Source organism: Heteronotia binoei, chromosome 6, assembly GCF_032191835.1.
Source record: "Heteronotia binoei isolate CCM8104 ecotype False Entrance Well chromosome 6, APGP_CSIRO_Hbin_v1, whole genome shotgun sequence".
Classification (NCBI taxonomy): Eukaryota; Metazoa; Chordata; class Lepidosauria; order Squamata; family Gekkonidae; genus Heteronotia; species Heteronotia binoei.
Window position 1 is genome coordinate 40,532,065 of NC_083228.1, and position 20,714 is coordinate 40,552,778.

The window sequence follows — 20,714 nt, forward strand, 5'->3', positions numbered from 1 at the left end:
AAAGAGTCAGAGCTTCCTTTGCCCAGTTCCCTGGATCCCATGGGAGAAATACAAAGAAAGCATCTTTAAGACCAATGAGTGCTAACGTTTAAGCAAGTTTTTAAAAAAATATATTTGTGTTTGTCTGTGTTCTTTATAAAATTTATATCTCTCCCACCTAATCTTAAATAGGTACACACATGGCTCGGCCCAACCTGACATGGTCTGGCCCAACAAGGTCTCATTTATGTCAGATCCAGCTCTCATGAGTTCGACACCCCTGCTCTATGGTATATCGCAGGTGAAGTCCCTCCCTAAATTCCCCTCCCCACAGGCATTCTCCCCAAATCTCCAGGAATTTTCCAGGCTGGAGTTAGCAACTCTGCCCTGAAAATTGCAACATGGGATTCCATATGTTGATTGAAATGAAAGGTGAAAAGGAGTTTTAAGGATATGTTCCAGTTCTTACACAATGTTACTGTATTTTGCAAGACTGATATTCACACCATGACTCACCTCTAGATCTTGGGAGTTACTGAGATCCTAAATTATTATACAAAGATGAGCCAAATCCACCGTATTAGTCAGTAGTTGCATCTGTGGTCACAACTTGTGTTGTGACAGGAGCCTGGACTTTCTAGAACCACCATGGATTTAAACTGTAATGGTGTGGTGGAACTGTGTAACATTCAGATCTGTATACTCAATCTTTGTGCTATAGCGGACCAGGAAGCATTATATCCAATTTTTGTAATGCAGACTTATGGGATATATGCAAGCTCAGATGTTTTGGGGAATGTGTATATGGATCTGTTGGACCCTTTGTTGTTGGGGAATTAACATTTCATTTGTTACCAGACCATTACTGGAGCCTTATCCATCAGCACTTGTATATCTGTCTTCACATTACAGAGCTGGCATAAATTAACATTAGTTATTTCTACTGAATTCACAAGATCTTTAAGCTAACCAGCTGTCAGAATGGGTAGCAGAACAGGGAGCAAAGCCCCAAGTCACAGGTCACATGCAGGATATGTCAGCAGACAGACAACTCCAAGAGTAGTAGGCAACTTGTTTCAGATATCCACACCTAAACAGAAGCTGGCAAGAGAGACAAGTTTTTAAAAGAGCTTAAAATAATTCAAGAGGCATGGCTTCAACTGGTGTATGCCTACATTTCTTTTATCCCTCTGCCAGCTCAGTGGAACAGGCTTCCTCAGGAGGTGGTGGGCTCTCCTTCCTTGGAGGTTTTTAAACAGAGGCTAGATGGCCATCTGACAGCAATGAAGAAACTATGAATTTAGGGCGAGGTATTTGTGAGTTTCCTGCATTGTGCAGGGGATTGGACTAGATGACCCTGGAGGTCCTTTCCAACTCTATGATTCTATGAATTCACGCAGACTCTACAGGCATCTGAAACAAGCACGAAACCTATAAAACCTTTTGGGAGAAAAATGAATGTGAGATTAGTATGTATAAGCAATGATCTCTGTTTAAAACTTTCTTCAACTGTCTGGGGTGAGGGAAGTCAAAGTAACCATGCTCAGGCATGCAGCCTTGCACTCTTCACTGCATTTGGTAGCAAGCTTCTGGTTGGACCTCTTGATGCCTCAGGCAGTGATTTACAAGATACACAAAGTGGGCTCCTCAGAAGGTGCAGCTGCTCATTCAGATGAGCTGCATTACTGAGTTCTGATCAGGAACTAAAGCAAGTCTTCTCTTCAGGAGAGCTAACATTTTCCTTTTGATGACGTGTGAGTTTACTTGATCCTGGCTTCTCTGGGTCACTGTTGGGAGTTGCTACATGAGACTGGTGACAGGGCACTTAGCATATAAATTAGTGCAAGAACTCCAAGCTAATTCACAGCCTGCCGCAAAAATGACTGATGTCAGTTAGGTATTTTCATAGTATATCCAGTGTAGGATTTAATGAAAGGAGGGTGTGTATTTAAATGGCATGACCTAATTCACGATTCATATTCCCACTATTCAATTTTCACCTGATCATGTAACATGAGGAACTGAGTCATCCCATATGCCTAACAAGGTAATGAAAACCAGGAGGCACCTCTGTATGCTATATAATCTATACAACCCAGCATGAATCTTGTATTTGCAAATTAAACAAATATACACTTCGACATAGTGATCAGTTAAGGTCCCAGTTACAAATGCAGGGGAATGAAAGTGTAGATTGGATACATTAATGCAAGCCCTTCAGGCAGTAGATGATGGATTCCAGCTTTGAATGTTCCTTCATATAAAACTATCCATGCAAGAAAACTAGTGTGTGTTGGGGGGGGGAGTGTAATTCTACTCCATGTTTTTGTCTATTACTCTTCTATTCCAACATGGGAAAGCATTTCATAATATCTCCTGTCTGCAGTCTGAAGTGGTTCAGTCCATTGTATTACCTCAGTACCACCTCATTCTTCTGCATGCATGAACCAGACCTCAAGCAATTCCTGTTCACCACTGCATGGACCAGGCCACTCTGTGGAAAAGAAGGCCCTTTTCAATGACATGAACAGAACAAGATGCCTTACCAGGCAAGACATAATCAGAGGTCAAAGAGGCAACTAAGATTAGAAAGCAACCTGGGAGGTGAGGAGAGAAACCAGGTAGGATTGACTGGTCCAAGGATCTAGGGAAAGGCTTAAAGAGTCAGTGAACTAATGATAAACTTCAGTATTTCTCTCTCTGTCTCTCTCCCCAGCTCCCCTGTTGTACAGGATTTCCCAATGCCCTGCCACCCAGAATTTCTGGCTACACCCCTAGGAACAGGATGGGGGGTGGGGTGAGGAAATACTTCTTTATAAAATGAGTGATTATAGTATGGAATTCACTGCCAGAGGACGTAGTGATGGCAGAGGATCAGACACATCCTGGAGGATAGGTCTATCTGTGGCTACTAGCCCTCATGACTAAAGGAAACCTCCATGTTCAGAGGCAATCAACCTCTGAATACCAGTGCCAGGAAGCAACAACAGGGGAAGATGTCATTCTCTATGCCAGGGGTTGCCAAATTTCTTTAACATAAGAGCTAAATAAAATAAACGTCAGATGTTTGAAAGCCACAAGACATGGACACAGCCAGACTCACTCTGGCCTGCCAGTTCCCAAGACACCAACCATGTCTCTCAAGAAACCAATTCACTGTACAATTATATATTATTACACATACAGAGAGAGAGAGAATCAGGCAAAAATAAAAGCAGCTTTGAGTTGCTAGCACATATTTATTTCAGTTTTTAACTGATATTTGATGGTAACAAACTGAACTACTAGATAACTATCTGTATTTCCCTCAATTGGAAACAAATGAGAGCAAGAGAGAATAGAGGGGGAGAGGTAGAAAGAAAGCACCTTTAACTTTAAAAGCATTCTCCAAGCCACCAGCTGACTTGGCTTCTCAGAGCTGGCTAAAAGGGCTGTGGGGGTTTCAAGAGCCGCATAATATGTGTGAAAGAGCCACAGTTTGGCCACCCTTGCTCTATGCCCTGTTGTTGATTCTCCAAAATAACTAGTTGGCCACTGTGTGAGACAGGATGCTGGATTAGACTGACCAGTGGTCTGATCCAGCAGGGCTCTTCTTAAAATAATAATAATAATAATAATAATAATAATAATAATAATAATAATAATAATAATAATAATAATAATAATAATAATAATATAATAATAATAATAATAATAATAAAATTTTATTTATATCCCGCCCTCCCCGCCTAAGCAGGCTCAGGGCGGCTAACAACATCCATAAAATTATACAATGCAGTAGTTATAAAAAACATTAAAATCAACATTATCTAAAAACCATTCTAAATATACATTTAACATAACTTGACAGTAACAGTGATGTTCCTGGCGCTATTCTGTCAGTTTACATGATAGCAAAGATCCCTGGGGCAAAATCATTTTGGCGGATCCATTTGCTCAGCAGTCATTAATGAACAATCTGCAAAGGCCAACCTAAAAAGGATGGTCTTGCAGGCCCTGCAGAATTGGTCGAGACTCCGCAGGGCCTGCACCTCTTCCGGGAGCTGGTTCCATAGGCCTGGAGCTGCGATGGAGAAGGCCCGTGCACGGGTGTTCTGCAATCTGTCCTCCTTTGGCCCAGGGATAGTCAGCATGTTCTTCCCTGCTGACCTCAGTGCTCTCTGGGGCTTGTATGGGGAAAGACAGTCCCTCAGGTAGGCAGGTCCTCAGCCATATAGGGCTTTAAAGGTAATAACCAGCACTTTGTAGCGAACCCGGTATGTAACTGGCAGCCAGTGCAGTTCGCGCAGCCCTGGCTGTATGTGCTCCCACTTCGGGAGTCCTAGCAACAGCCTAGCTGCCGCGTTCTGCACTAGCTGCAGCTTCCGGGTTCGGCAGAAAGGCAACTCCATGTAGAGGGCATTACAGTAGTCCAGTCTTGAGGTGACCGTCGCATGGATCACTGTTGCTAGGTCCCGACGCTCTAGGAAAGGGGCCAACTGCCTTGCCCGCTTCAGATGAAAAAATGCTGACTTGGCAGTGGCTGCTATCTGGACCTCCATTGATAGTGAAGGCTCCAGTAGAACTCCCAGGCTCTTGACCATCGAAAACCAGAAGAGGTATTTCCCTCCCCAGAGCGCCGCGGCCCACGCGAAGGACCTCTGTCTTCATCGGGTTCAGCTTCAACCCACTCAGCCTAAGCCAAGTTGCCACAGTCTGCAGTACCTGATCCAGATTCCCTGGGGCGCAGCCAGGCCGGCCGTCCATTAGAAGATAGAGCTGGGTGTCATCTGCGTATTGATGACAACCCAGCCCAAACCTCCGGGCAATCTGGGCAAGGGGGCGCATATAGATGTTAAATAACATCGGGGAGAGAACTGCTCTCTGGGGCACCCCACAGTCTAGTGTGCGCCTCTGGGACCGCTCACTCCCGATCGCCACCCTTTGTCCCCGACCCTTGAGGAAGGAGGAAAGCCATTGTAGGGCCAACCCCCTAACCCCTATGTCGGCGAGGCGGCGGGTCAGTAGCTGATGGTCGACTGTATCAAATGCCGCTGACAGATCTAGCAACATCAGCACCGCAACGCCACCTCGATCCAGGCGATGTGACACACAGGCGATATATAAGAAAAGATCTGTTTAATATGGACGGTATTCAAACAGGTATCACTGGGTAGTATCCAGACAAACTGGATTCCTCAGGGTACCCTACTGTGGAACACTTTGTAAAACAAAACCTTAGACTAGGCACTACTATCTGTCACAGTTTCCCTGTTCCAGAGGTATAAGAGCAGGGATAGTCCAAACCTTATTTTAGGGTGCACAACTCTTAAAATGCACTTAATATTTCTGGTTGGGTTGGTGAAAGAGGAACCAGGAATTGCAAACTGAAAAAAAAATGGGAACCAACTTCAGCCATATCATTTCAAGAGTTTTAAAATGCAGAATAGATAGCTTGGAAGTTCAGGTGCTTAATCTAATTTAAAAACAATCTGTTTATTATTTGGAAGACAGGTGACAACTGACATATTTTAGACTTCCAAGACCGGAAGTTCATTTGGTTCCCTCTAAGCTGAGTTAGTGTGAGCTAGTTCACCGTTTTTTAGCCTTCAGCTCACACATTTTTGTCTTAGCTCAGAAAGGATGGTCCCAGAGCAAACTAATTTATGCAGTAGCTCACAACTTTGATGCCAGTAGCTCACAAAGCAGAATTTTTGCTCACGGGACTCCACACCTTACAGGGAGTATTGTTCATGACTAGCAATGTTCTTCCTATCCAGTCCTTTTGTCTTTCAGATAATTCCCATATAAGAGGCAAGTAACAATTACCAGAACAATTTTAAAGTTCCTGTCTATCAGAGAGGCCTGAGTCTTTAAAATATATTCTGTCTAAAAGATTAACTAATAACTTTATCACATCATAAAGCAACAGGAAGAGGCTATATCAATATGTAAAGCCTGCCTGATCAGGCCTCCTCTGCATAGGGGTATCCTAGCCCACCTTCCTTCAGCCTCACCAATGAACAACCAGATACCAGATCTTTCGTCTAACTGAATCACTCACTTCAACACATACTCTTGTATTTAAAAGTTGCCTTAAGACAAAGAGCCCTACTTGCCAGACATCTGTATTACTTGCCTCAAGCCCCTGCTCTTGATCTCCCCAAAATACTTTAGAAGAGAAAAGCAGTTTACAATCTCCTTCTCCAAGAGTCTCCAAGTGGTTTACAATCTCCTTCTCTTCCTCTCCTTACAACACCCTGTGAGGTAGGTGTGGCAGAGAGAGCTCTTTGAGATCTCTTCAAGAACCCTGAGAGAACTTTGACTGACCCAAGGTCACCCTGCAGCTGCATGTGGAGAAGTGGGGAATCAAGCCCAGTTCTCCAGATTAGAGTTCTCTGCTCTTAACCACTACACCAAACTGGCTCTCCTCTTGCCATCTGACCCTTACCACCGGTTAGGCCCTGTGGCAGCTACACCACAATATTCTTGTAGTAGCCTGCAGTTCTCCCTTTCCCCTGGCAAGGAATATACCCTGCCTCACCTTTGGGAAGGCTCAGGCCATACTGACTTGCCTGAACCAGCAAACTAGCTGCTTCTTCCAGTTGCTGCCTTTTCACCTCTTCCTGACTTTTACTCTATTTCTGAACAGGCCTTCACTTCAGAGTAGACTTTTGCTACCAGTACCAGCCATTCCCCCTTCCTGCCCCTTAGCTACCCCTGGGGGCATGCACTGATTCACTTTCCTCTCTAGGGCTAAACTACTGCCTCTCTTAGAGCTACTCCATGTCAACAAAGGAACCTTAATAATCTTTATATGGTATAAAGTTTAATATAAACAAATTATTAAAGCATTAGAACTAGGAGCGGCACTGATTAGAAGATAAAGTTCAAAATTCAGCTCCCATTTTTATTTCCATGCTGCAATTAATGAGTTAGTTTTAGTCTCATTAACAGCATATTGCAACACAAAAGAAAACAACATGGAGACAAAAACATTACCAGGGACAGGTTTCAATATATTTTAATTTAATATTATATTTTATAATAAAACATGAAAGTAAATTACATATATAAATGGGATAAGTAAATAGAAAAATATGTTCAGCTTACAGAATTTTCTGGAAGACAGAGATAGGTTTCCAAAGGCCCAAATGCACAGCCCCATTAAGGGTAAAGAATCCAGCCATTATGAGACCTAATTCCACTGTTTGCTTTAAGCAGGAAACATCAGTAAAGATGAACAGGTACAGACTTGCTAGTAATTAGTTTCTAGTTGCTGGTTGTCACCTGCATAGATCCTGTACTTTGAAATACCACCATATAATCCTCTGTGCCCACTGAGTCCAACAGAGGAGTCCAAATTATATTTTCTTTCCCTTTTCATGTTGATGAACAGGACTTTTTCAATAATAGCACGAACTCTTCTTGTGTAAATCTCTATCCCGAGATATCTGAATCAAACAACACTTTATATATAAGTCTGTATCTGGTTTTCTGTGTTTTTTTAAAATGTAAAGTGGTACAGGCATTCCACCCACATGAAATAAAGTGGCTGAGAGGGAAGAGATTTTGAATAGACAAAATGAAAAGCAATGGCATGATGTACGTAATGCCATGACATGAAACATCTGTTTAAAATATGTTTTTTTATATACTTGGCCATCTTCATGGGAGACAACAGGAACTTCTTTCTGGACTGCTGCTTGCCTCCCTCTCATGACTTTGACGATGAAGAATTCTAGGGAGCTCTAAAGCTTGCACACTTAGTCATTGGTCTGATCCCATGTATTACATGGATAGTGTTCTTGGCTCAGGTAAAGGTCTAAACAAGTCTACTCCCCTCTACCTGAAAATACCCAACTACTTAGCACTCCTTTTTAAAAAATCAGATTAGAACTGCTGCTAGTCTAAGTAAATATTAGTAACCATGGGAGATAAATGGTCTTACAGTGTAAGACCCGGTGGCGCAGAGTGGTAAAGCTGCAGTACTGCAGTCAGAGCCCTCTGCTCACGACCTGAGTTCAATCCCAGTGAAAGCTAGTTCAGGTAGCCGGCTCCAGGTTGACTCAGCCTTCCATCTTTCCAAGGTCGGTAAAATGAGTACCCAGCTTGCTGGGGGGAAAGTGTAGATGACTGGGGAAGGCAATGGCAAACCACCCCGTAAAAACTCTGCCATGAAAACGTTATGAAAGCAACGTCACCCCAGAGTCGAAAATGACTGGTGCTTGCACAGGGGACTACTTTACCTTTTAGTGTAAGACAGCTTTATATGAACTCATGTTGTCTTTGTAGCAAAGAAAGTTTACATTTTCTTAGCATTGCCGTTTTCAGTACTATTGACAGTAGCTTCTTCCTAGATCACCGAGCCAGGGCAGAACTAAGAAGCACTGTTTTATGATGACTCCAACCTTTTGGGGGTGGCAGATCCTAGAATGTGATGCTGGGGTACCATGGGTCATGTCTTTGGCTTCTGAAGTCTTGCAGGGTTTCATATCGGCTCCCATGGTAATTAATGTATACCTGAAGCCACTGAGTAGGTAATCTGCAACTGTGCTCTCTCTCTCATCAATTTCTAGGGAAATGGTAGAAACTCTGAGGTGAAATCTGGAGTAACTGAAGGACAGGATGTCAGCGGACAAACTGAAACAAGAGAGCTCAGCAAACTGCTGCATTACCAGAGTTTTTGTCATCCAGGAGATAGAAAAACTACTAAAATAATACATTTTCATAGTAAACAACAGAAAGAAGCTCATGCAGTCACAATAAATCTAAGAGGTTATTTCAATATTAAGTTAAACTTTGAAAGGCAGAAAACATTTAACTGTTTAATGAGGTTATCGACACATGCATTACATCATATTAATTGTTGATAAAATTAGTCACAATTAAATTTAATATTGAAAATATTAACTCTGGCTCCAGCAGAACAGGACAATAAGCTGCCTGTTTCCCTGTCTGTGTGTGATTGGAAACACAAGTACACATTGTATTTCCCCCAAGAACAACTAAAGGCCAGATTCAGACACATGTCCTGGCAGGTGTATGGTATACATTTTGGTGAATGGGAGAGGAAACTTACACCTTTCTCCATGTTTTTTTTTAAAGCTAACCTTAAATGGTCCTATGGAGAGCCTCTGTTTGCCCCATTTGGAAATGTAATGTGTAGTCCATCAGTGTATGTGGATCACCCAATGAGGCACAAAGTGGTTTCTCTAATCTCCCTCTCCCTGCATGCTGCATTCCCAGTCTGAATCAGGTCCACATGCTCCTGGGAAGCATGAAACTCCAGAACTTGTCTCTCAAGCCAACCCATGGATGCCCTTCAGGACAATGCAAGTGTAGATGGTCTCTGTTCACACTCCTTCAAAATGAGAACAGCAAAGAATGACTACAGTGGGTTGTGCCAAAAGAAGGGCAAATTCAGGGTACCGGCTTTACCATCACCACTTTGGTCAAAGTCACGAGAAGGAGGCAAGCAGCAGTCCAAAAAGAAGTCCCTGTTGTCTCCCATGAAGATGGCAGCATCTCCATTGGTGCAAAAACGTATCTTGGATTTGAGCATTGTATATGTCTGCAGTATACACAGGAATTATTCTCTAATGCAGTAGACTGTCATATAACAATTCGCAAAGAGTTTGCATGAGTAAAATCTTCTCCTAACAAGCATTTCATCATTGCAAATGGGTATTTGATAGGTATTCCCCTCCCCCATAAAACTTTTTTTTCTGACCCTCATATCTCTACATATGTCTTAGAGACAGTGCCATCTCCTTCTCCTGTGAAATTACTTACTCAAACTACAGTTGGCTGAGAATGGGGTAGCAAGATTTCTACTGGAGACTCACCAAAAAGAACATAAAACCGCAACAGTATGTGAGCTCCATTGGCTACCAACTTATTGATGACCTTTAAAGTACTAACAGTGTAATCCTAAGCAGTTCTACTCAGAATCTTAGTGAAGTCTACTAAATGGGATGTAACCCCAGGAAAGTATTCTTAGTATTCCACAGTAACAAATGGCTTAGGAAATGGGTATATAAATGACAATCTTTTATCATATCTGAGCTCTTAGATCTTCAGTTGAGGTGCTGCTTTCTGGGCTTTCCCAAATGGAAGCAAGGTATTCTGTGAGTGTTCCACTCTCCCACAAGGTATTTGTTTGGCTCCCCTGGTCCTTAACTCTGCCTGACTCATGAAGGTTGCAATCCTAAACGCATATGTTAGAGAGTAAGTCCCTTTGGGCTAAACAGGACTTACTTCTGAGTTAACATGCCTATGATTGCACTGCAGGATGTTTTTTATTTTATAAAGCATTGAAGTTAACAAAGTTTCATTTGTTGGTATCTGATCCTCTGTTACCATCTGATGAGGATTAGTTATGGTACTCAACTGTTCTGATGTTTTGACATTGATGCCATTTACTATCTTTTTTGGTAATATTTGTTGCTCGAGAGTTTCACAGTGCAATCCTAAACAGAATAACATTATTAATTGTTATGATATCGTTAGTGGATTTTTTTTGTAAATAATTTTAAGTACTGATTTATTTTGGCTGTAATGTATGATGTAAAGGCAGTCCTCTGTACAAGCACCAGTCGTTTCCGACTCTGGGGTGACATCGCATCACGATGTTTACATGGCAGACTTTTTTTACAGGGTGGTTTGCCATTGCCTTCCCCTGTCCTCTACACTTAGGCATTTTGAATTATGCTCTTTTAAAAATGCTTAATAACTTCTAGTTGAAAAGCACAGCAGGTCACAAAATAGTTTGTCAGCTGCAATTAAAATTAATGGGAGTTTTTAAATTACTTTTATGGAACTCTAATTCTTCTGGCCGTAGTTTTTACATACATTATTGCTTGTAGGTTGAGCTATCGTATAGTCTATATTTTAAAAGAACTCATAATTCTTAAATCCTGCTATTCATCACTGGGGCCAAAGAGCAGGAGGGGCTGGCTGCATATTGTCATTGTAAGTTTTTCAAAAATTTCTAAATGGTCATAGAATGCTGCACTAGATGTCCCTCTACTTAATGTGAATAGGATATAAATAAAAATTATGAAATGCGCAGCTAGACCCCCCCCCCTTTTGTATATCTTAGATATTTACTGGAAACAGTTCTCAGGATAGGAGACCTATCTAGTCCTGATGTTGAGAAATAGCCCGTTTCATCCAGCATAAATGTTTATGGCTTGTGGCCACTGATGTTCTTTCTGCTCGGGATCACTTATTGTACCTAAACTCGTTAAAATCAATAGGCTCAGGTTTGCATATAATCCAGTTTTTAACGTGTAAGACTGCAGTCCTACGTATATTTACCTGGGAGGAGGCACCAATGGACAAAGTGGGACATATTTCTGACTACGATTGCTAATCAGTAGGGTAGTCAAACGATGCTGCAACGGTGGTCTGGTATATTGTGGTATCTGCTTTCCTTGTCAAAAAAACTAGCACTGTCTTGCGGACTACTAGACTATTCTTCATGAATCAGAGGACGTGGGGTTGGTTATGACTGCCAAGACATCCCGTTCTCACGTTGAAACTGGAGTTACAGCTATTGGCTGTTAATGCTACTTACTTCCAGGTAAGCGTGCGTAGGATACAAAAGCCCGGGCGGCGGTCATACTGCTTGTGTGCGCCGGGGTGTCTTTTTAAAAAATGTTAAAGGCACAATATAGGTCCATTCCTTTCCTACTGCAACCCGATCCAATGCATTTACTGGCAAGTAAGTCCCACTGAGGCCCGCGGTCTCTGCTGCCAAGTATGCGCGAATAAGACTGCGGCGTTACTACCAGACGGTTATCGAGGGCTCGAATCACACTCGCAGCGGGCGAGTCCAGCGGCCTTTCGCTCTTCTGCCGCTGCAGCAGCAACAGGCACTTCCCCGGGCTCGGCCAGAGGAGCTGTTCTGCTGCAGCCAGCGCCTCCCTCAGCCTTTCAGCGAGTCCCTCCCTGCAGCAACCGCGCTTGGCCCTTCTCAACAACAACAACACGGTACGGAGCGCGGCGCCGACCAGAGAAGAGGGCAGAGAAAATGGCGCCTCCGCCGGTCAAAGGGGCGCTCGGCAGCCTCTGCTGAGGGAGGGGCGGCGGGAGGTAGGCCGGGCTCTGGCGCCGGTGGCAGTAGGCAGGGCCGGGGTATGCGGCAGCGGCTTCCGCAGCTGATTCCTCTCCTCAGCAGGACTTTGCCGCTTGCCTGTGGCCTCCGGTGTCTTCCTCCTCCGATTCTGCGGCGGCTCTTCCTTCCTGGGTATAGTTTTTGCGGTGCCCTCTCGCCACGCGGCTCGGCGGCGTTGCCCAAAAATGGGGGTGGTGGTGTGGATATATGTATGGCGTTTGATATATGTTATGTGTGTGCGAGAGCGCGCTCCCCTTTTTTGTTGTGTAACGAGGTGTGCAAGAGGAAGGGAGGCTGTACTTTCTTCTTGTCTGTCTGTCTTCCCTCGTTTTGCCCCACTCGTGTTGCGAGCTGTAAATGTACGTACGTATGTGATACGATCACTGTTTGGGAACTGGTGAATCAGCGTTAATTGGTGTTGCGTTGGGGAAAGAGAGGGTGAAGCTTGCTGGCACCGAGGTGTTTGAAAGGGAGTTTGGGGACGCTAGCGGCCTCCCCCCCCCCCCCGAAGAGTACCCGTGAAATGTAAGCTTGGGCGGGGAGAGGGGTCTGCGCACCCAATGCAAACATTTCCTGTAGCTGTACCAAGGCCAAATAAGTTACAAGCGTGCAGGTAGTAAGAAATAAACAGCTGGCGTAACTATGTTTAACTAGATTGCTCTTCTGGCGTGTGTCTCGCTCGGAGTCATATTCATGTGTGGGAGCTAACCTCACTTTGGTCCTCAACCAGGATTTCTTAGAGCAGTTAAATAAGGATTGCAAACTTAATAATTATTGAAATTTTACTGACAGAATACTTTTCTGAACTATAGCCGTTTTCCGGAGCGGTTGGAGAAATTGAGTGTTCTTTTAAAGCCAAATTCGTGTTCCAGTAAATACTTGTATTAATGCCTGATCCTTTCTCTTTCTCCTCCCTCTCTCTCCAAGGTTAAAAAATGTGTATATTTTCATATAGTAGTTGCATGTTATTGTATTATGTGCATACAATATCTGGGTTAACTTGCTATTTCTTCCCTCAAATTGGAGTATGATAGCTTTGTATGAATTGGCAATATTAGTTGCTTTTTTGGCAGGGTTTGTGAAACTGCTTCCTCACTACATAATAGGCTTATCGGATACTGGCTGTCATAGGAGACTATCTGGTGATTGTGTGTGTTGTAGGCTTAAATGCACAGTTCAGCCAACTTTAATGAGGAGAAAATTAGAAAGTGACTGCTCTAATATTATGTATTTGTGGTTGTGTACTAGAAATCTTTCCGTTATTCCAAAGAAATTGAGAGGCCTTTTATGCTCCTCTTCAGAATTGTGGGTTTGATACTTCAATAGCTGTGTATTCTTTAAAGTTGTCATGTAATTTAATAATTATGCTTGTAGACTTGGATTTGGCCTTCAGAAAATGAGGAGGCTCAGCTTAATATAGCCAAAGATTAGGAAGGAATTTAAGGCTGCAGACTTGTGCACACTTACTGGAAAACATGCCCTCTGAGTGGAGTTTATTTCCAGATAAACATACAGGAATAGGCTGCACACATTTCTAGTGAATATTTATTTACTTCATTTGTGGCCTGACTTTCTCCCCATTGGAGACCCAAAGTGGTTCACATTGTTTTCCAATCTCCTCTTCTCCATTTAATACTCTCAACAACCCCATTAAGTAGGTTAGGTTGAATATGAGCAACTGACCCAAGCAAGCTTCTGTGGCAGAGTAGGGGGGTTGAATTTGGGTGTCCCGGATCGTGGTCCAGCACTCTACACAACGATACCAAACTCTCAAGTATGTACTGTAGTAGTAAAGTTTTAAACTTCCATTTATCTGTAGCGAGTAATAAATTTTTTTAGATGTGGCCAGTTTATTAGATTGAAATGTTTGACATAGGATTCTCAGCTTTTGACTTAGGTGTGCCTGCTGATTTTTATATAGTAGTGAATGGTAAAGTTGTACACCTGAGAGGGCTGTTAAGCAGATCTACTCAGGCGTATTCAGTGGGGATTACTCCCAGGAAGAGTGTTCTTAGGATGGGATTGTTAGGGAAGCAAGAGAAGAAGCTCAAGTGCCTGTCGTTTTTATTTGTTGTTATTCAGACCAGGACCTTGATGGTTTTCACTATGGGCCTCAGCAATAATGACTAGCATCTGCTCAGCTGAATGACGAAAACTTGGCAGCGTGTAAATAGAAATACATGGGTGGAGTCAGTCAGAAGGCCAAGAGAATGGTAGTATTTACACTATTCTAGCTGGAATGAAGGACTTGAAAATCATGTTAAATTTGGAGCAAGTTTAACTAGAAAGTAGGAAGAGTAACAGTTCTTCTCCGCGATGTGTCATGCCTTGCATGATTTGAATATTCACCATACAATTGTGCTTTTAAATGTTCTCACCGCAGAAATGGAAAAATACCAAAATAAAAGTGTTGGTAACTTTTGGAATTATCTTCAGCATTTGTTAGTCTTTTATTAATCACTGTATTTTACAAGTTAGATTCTTACTAGAGCATGGGTGTCCAGGAATAAAAAGGTAAAGGTAGTCCCCTGTGCAAATACCAGTCATTTCCGACTCTGGGATGACGTCGCTTTCATGATGTTTTCATGGTGGCAGACTTTTTATGGGGTGGTTTGCCATTGCCTTCCCCAGTCATTTAAACTTTACCCCCAGCAAGCTGGGTACTCATTTTACCAACCTCGGAAGGATGGAAGCTGAGTCAGACTTAAGCTGACTATCTGAACCCAGCTTCCACCAGGATCGAACTCAGGTCATAAGCAAAACTTGGACTGCAGTACTGCAGTTTACCACTTTGTGCCATGGGGCTCTTTGTTCAGGTATAGCTAGTACTAATGCAATCTGAAAGAAAACTCATTAATCTAACCTTCCATCCTGTACTGGTATGTTTTGATCCCTTTACTCCTTTTTTGTTTTTGTTTGCTTCACAGGAAGTACTGTTTTCTGCTAGGAAAGGGCTTGAATACTTTTTTTCTTCCCAACCCACCAAAATAATTAAGGCTACTGAAGTGTGTTCGCAGCATATCTCCATTGCAGTGTTAAAGACAATGCATATATTACTTTCCTTCACTTGCTTTCTCCTTTGTTTCTGGGTCTCATTAAAGAATAGTATTTATTTATTTATTGTATTTTATTTATAGACTGCCCTTCCTTGCATGCAGGGTTCAGGGTTGCTAACAAAATACAATATATCAAGGTAAAAACAGAATTGTAATATAAATATATTACAAATGGCAAAAATAATTTCTTCAGTGCCTCCTGGGGGAGGCTGATGGAGAATGGGATGTGTACAAGAGTGCTGGACTACTGATGTACTGTCACTGCCTCAACCAAATACTTGGCAGAACATCTCTGCCTTGCATGCCTTGTGGAAGGGAAGCAAATCCTTCAGGGTGCAGATGTCATCCACCAGAGAGTTCCACCAGGTAGGGCCCAAGGCTTAGATCTGGCGTTAGAGTGCCAGCACTCGGCTGGCACCCCAGGCAAGGTGCACCCCCTTGCCCCCGATGTCCCACCTGCCATGCACCCTTCCACCTCCCCCACCTCGCCCCAGTTGGTGTGCTGGAGCACGCTCGCTGCCCCTGTTTCTCTTTGCTCCTGAGTCCTGACTGTTCCTGTTTGTTCACTCCCAACTCCTCCAGCTGCCAATTCAGGCATGTGAACAAGAAGAGGTGGGCATGGTGCTCCCACCTCACCAGCTCTTGTCACCAGCCGGTTTTATCTGTGCTGGTGGCTCAGACTCCCCCATAGGCTGCTGGGGCTGCTTGCAGGGAAAGGGTGGAGGTGAGAGAGAGGGAGTGCTGGCACCCCTGTAGGCCAGGTGGCCACCTACCTGGCCTACTCAGACACACTAGGCCTGCCAAGGCTGCAGAGGCCCTTGCCCTTGTTGAGGACAGCTGAATCTTAGGCCAGGGACCACCAGTAAGTTCTTATTTGCAGAATGAAGAGCTTTTCTTGAGGCATATCAGGAGAGGTGGTCCTGAACATATCTGGGTCCCTGACTACTCAAGGCCTTAAAAATTAGAACTAGCACCTTGAACTTGATCCAGTATCCCATTAGAAGCCAGTGCAGCTTACGCAGCCCAGGTTGAATGTGTGCCATCCGGGACTTCCGGGGTTGGAAAATGGCGAGCTGAATTTCTTTCCCTAACGGGGGCAGGCTGGCACTTCTGTTCAGGGTAGTAAAACGCAAATTAATGCCTTCTGCCTACATTTCTCAGCTAGAGAATTGTCAAAGATATGCACATATACTTTGAGGAGACTTACCTTGGCTGAAAGGGAGTCCCGGGGGAGGGGGTGCTCCTTTGAGGCTTTGAGGGATCTCCAGAGAGAAGTTGCATATTCATTGTCTGCAGAAGTTTCCAGAGTCATCAATTTGGCATAAGCTCGACAGGATCCAAACCTTCTTTTACAATTTTAAACATCTAATCTACAAAGAACTGGTGTTAATTTGGATAAACTACAGAAAAAAGGTACTGATTGCTATCTCTTCATTCCAGGACTAATTAAAGTTAAACAAAACAAAAGTAAAAGGTGGGAGTTGGAAATACTGAAAGCCTGAAAGGAGAAGAAGATAAGGGGCTAAATTTGAACTTTGTAAACTTAAAAGACAGTGTTAAAAGAAGAAAGGAATTTATTGTTTAGTCTATCTGTGGTTGAGGAGGCAGCTCCATCATTACAGATCTGCAGCGTTCTCAGCCAGCACAGGAAATACGTCAGATATCGTGAGATTTCTCTACCAGTGAAACGAGATTTGAAGGCAAGAAAAGCAGGAAGTATTGGAGGAAGAAGAAGGAAGTCAATGAAGTAAATAGCCTACTCTAGGATTATAATACCAGAGAGAAACATCGGTGGCCATTGTTGTTGGGAGGACTAAGTTTTAACATAGTTTTTAAAGTGACTGGGACATTAAAAATTGGTGGAGTTAACAGATTTGGCAATTAAAAATTACTACTGTTGGCTAGTAGATAAGAAGACTTGAACTGGTAAAAGGGAAAAAAGAATTTTTTTTAAAGTGAAGCAAAAGTTGCGACCGCCATTTTGGGAGAAATAAAAGCTTTAAACATTAATATCTGAGCCTGGGAGGCTCAGAGGACAGTGAAATTGGGTGCATTGGAAAGGGCAAGCTTCACTTTATCAAACCTGATGGTTCAAATTTAATTTGGTGAGATCAAAATTTTTGATCTTTTTTTACATGTCAGACCTGAAACAAACTCGTGCTAGGTCAGCTTCAGTAGAGAAAATACAAGCCCAGTTAGATGCAATGGAAGCTAGGATAATGAAGGGGGTGAAAGAAATGATAACTGCCTCTAAAAAAGAAATAAGAAAGGATATTGAGGACTCAAAAAAAGAATTAAAAGAAATAGAGAATCTCAGAAATGATACTGTGGTAATAACAAAGAAAGTACAAGAAGTGGAAGAGAGAGTGAAAACACATGACTCTACCTTGTTAAAATTACAAGAAAAAGTGACAATTCATGACTGCAAACTGATGGAAACTCAGATCCGTCTGAGAGGTGTACCTGAAGATAAAGAATCAGACCTGAAAGAATACATAATAAAAATAATTGTAGAATTTTTGGAGGAAGATCCTGAAGGGAATAGAAATATGTATGACTATATGAATAGAGTAAATTAACTCTATGCAAAAAAGAACAATCTGCCAAGAGATGTGGTCATAAGATTTATGACAAAAGAAATGGTGGGAAAGATCATGAATAAAAACTTTGAAAAGTCATTGATAGTGGGAGGCAGTAGAGTTAGAATATGAAAGAACTGCCAAGACAAGTGCTAACTGATAGAAAGGCATATAAAAAATTGACAGAAAAATTACGTGACAATGGAATGAGGTACAGATGGATAATACCTGAAGGTTTGAGCTTTGAACTTCAAGGGAAAAGGATTACAATCACAAATACACAGGAACTGCGTAGATTTTATGAAGAAAATAAAGAATTTGCACCATAATGGATTACAAATTGATATCTTGGAATGTAAATGGACTAAATTCACTACAAAAAAGAAAGGCAACGTTTCATTGGATAAAAAAATGAAATTGTAATATAGTATGCTTACAAGAAGTGCATATTAGACAAAAGGATTATAAATTTCTGTGGAATAAACAATTGGGACTAGAATTTTTTACATTGGCTGAACAGAAGAAGAGAGGAGTAGTCCTTTATATTAAACAAGAATTAGATCTGAAATTGGTATTTAAAGATAAAGATGGAAGGTATATAGCGGTAGAAATTACTTTGAATGCCAGAAAAACGTTGTTGTTGGGACTTTATGCTCCAAATGGTGCTAAAGACATTTTCTTTAAAAATATTACACAACATCTTGATGAAGTTACCTATGAGCAAATTTTATTGATGGGGGACTTTAACGAAACAATTCAGAACACGATAGATAGATCTGGGAAGAAAAAAAATGATAAAGAAGGGAAATTTCCAAAATCTTTTTTTGAATTGGTTAAACAGGAGAGTTTGGAAGATATATGGAGGAAGTTTAATCCTGAAGTACGGGACTGTACCTTCTTTTCAGCTAGACATAGCTCTTTCTGTAGAATTGACATGTTGTGGGGTACTAAAGATTTGGGACTTATAAAAAAGAAAATAGAGATATTATCTAAAATAGGAGCTGATCATAACCCAATAATGTGGATTACAAAACTGTCAAAAAAGTTAAGAAGATGGAGATTAAATGATTTACTACAAAATAAAGAAATAGTGACATCTCTAGAAAGTGAAACCAAAGCGTACTTCCAAGTAAATGACAGAGAAGATATAGAATTTCAGACGGTATGGGATGCCTACAAGGCAGTAATTAGAGGATTACTACTAACATTGAATAATAAAAGACAAGAGAGCAAAAGATAAACAGATGTTGGACATTCAAAATGAAATTAAGAAAAAAGAAGGTGAATTAAGGAAAAGGCCTGGGGAAAAGAAAATTATAAGGGAGATTACAATATTGCAAGCACAAATGAGACATCTGTTAAATAAAGAATTGGAATGGAATTTGAAGAAATTAAAACAAAAATCTTTCGAGGGAACGAATAAACCTGGAAAATATTTGGCCTGGCAATTGAAGAAAAAGAGAGAAAGTAAAATTATTAATAAAATTGTGGCTGATGGAAGAGAGATGCTGGATCAAGAAGGAATAAAGAGAGAATTTTTTAAATATTATGCTAAACTATTTAAAGGTGTTAAAGTAAAGAAGGAAAAGATGGAAGCGTATTTGCAGAAGATTAAAATAGCACCCTTAACTGATTATATGGAAAAAGTTTTCAATGAACCAATAGAAAAAACAGAAATTGAAGTAGCGATTAATGCAATGAAAATTGGAAAAGCACCTGGACCAGATGGATTTATGGCAAAAAATTTTAAAACGTTTAAAGAAGAATTAATACCGAAACGTCAAAAAAAAATGAATGTGATAAGAATAAATGGGAAAATACCAAATACATGGAAGGAAGCAGTAATTTCGTTGATTCCAAAGGAAGATAGAGATGTCACTAATGTAAAGAACTATAGACCAATCTCATTATTAAACAATTATTATAAAATATACACAAGAATCTTAGCAGAATGGCTTAAACAATATCTAATAAACTTTATAAAGGAAGACCAAGCGGGTTTTCTTCCTAAAAAGCAAATAAGAGACAATATTAGAACTGTTGTAAATATTGTAGAATACTATGAAAGACATCCAGAGAAGGAAGTTGCATTATTCTTTGCAGACGCAGAGAAAGCTTTTGATAATTTGAATTGGGACTTTATGTTTGCAGTAATGGAGAAAATAAAGTTGGGGGAAAACTTTATAAGAATGATAAAAGCAATTTATACTGAACAACGTGCAAGGTTATGTATAAATGCAGATCTTACAGATGAAATGATAATCAGCAAAGGTACAAGGCAAGGTTGTCTGCTTTCACCATTGTTTATAATGACTCTTGAAATCTTATTGCTGCAAATACAAGATGATGAAGAAATTGAAGGAACGAGAATTAAAGGATTTTCCTATAAATATAGAGCATTTGCAGATGATATAATGTTTATAAATGAAAATCCTATGCAAGTAACACCTTTGTTGTTAGCCAAAATACAAGATTTTGGAGAATTGGCGGGACTTTATGTTAATAAAAAAAAGTCAAAAATTTTGTGTAAAAATATGCAAGTAAGTAAACAAAAGGAATTGCAGAGATTAACGGGATGTGAAGTTACCCCTAAAGTAAAATATTTGGGCGTGGAAATAACAATGAAGAATATTGATCTGTTTAAAAACAATTATGAAAAGTTATGGCGTAAAATGGACGAAGATATGATAAAATGGAACCAGCTTAATTTGTCATTGCTTGGTAGAATAGCTGCAATTAAAATGAACATTTTGCCGAGAATAATGTATTTGTTTCAAACTATTCCGATTGTGAAAGACAGTAAACAATTTAATAAATGGCAAAGAAAGATTTCAGAATTTGTATGGGCCGGGGAAAAACCAAGGATTAAAATGAAAGTTTTAACAGATGCTAAAGAAAGAGGAGGATTTCAACTACCAGATTTAAGTTTATATCATGAAGCAGTTTGTCTAGTGTAGATAAAAGATTGGGTGAATAAAAAACTTTTAACGTTGGAACGTC

The 20,714-nt window shown here is 41.1% G+C and overlaps 1 protein-coding gene across 5 annotated transcripts in view; it reads left to right on the forward strand.

Annotated features, from left to right (window-relative positions):
- The first annotated feature begins 2,580 nt into the window (after positions 1-2,580).
- IDE (insulin degrading enzyme) overlaps positions 2,581-20,714 on the forward strand; it is a 102,879-nt gene continuing 84,745 nt past the window's right edge. For 2 of the 5 annotated variants that reach the window (XM_060241343.1, XM_060241344.1), the window contains exon 1: positions 11,450-12,211. In XM_060241343.1, coding sequence (XP_060097326.1) covers positions 12,102-12,211 — 110 coding nt within the window. In that variant the 5' untranslated portion in view covers positions 11,450-12,101. Of the gene's footprint in view, positions 2,601-11,449; positions 12,212-12,673; positions 12,693-20,714 lie in introns of those variants that run through there. The other 3 variants (XM_060241345.1, XM_060241346.1, XM_060241347.1) reach the window with 3 other exon arrangements.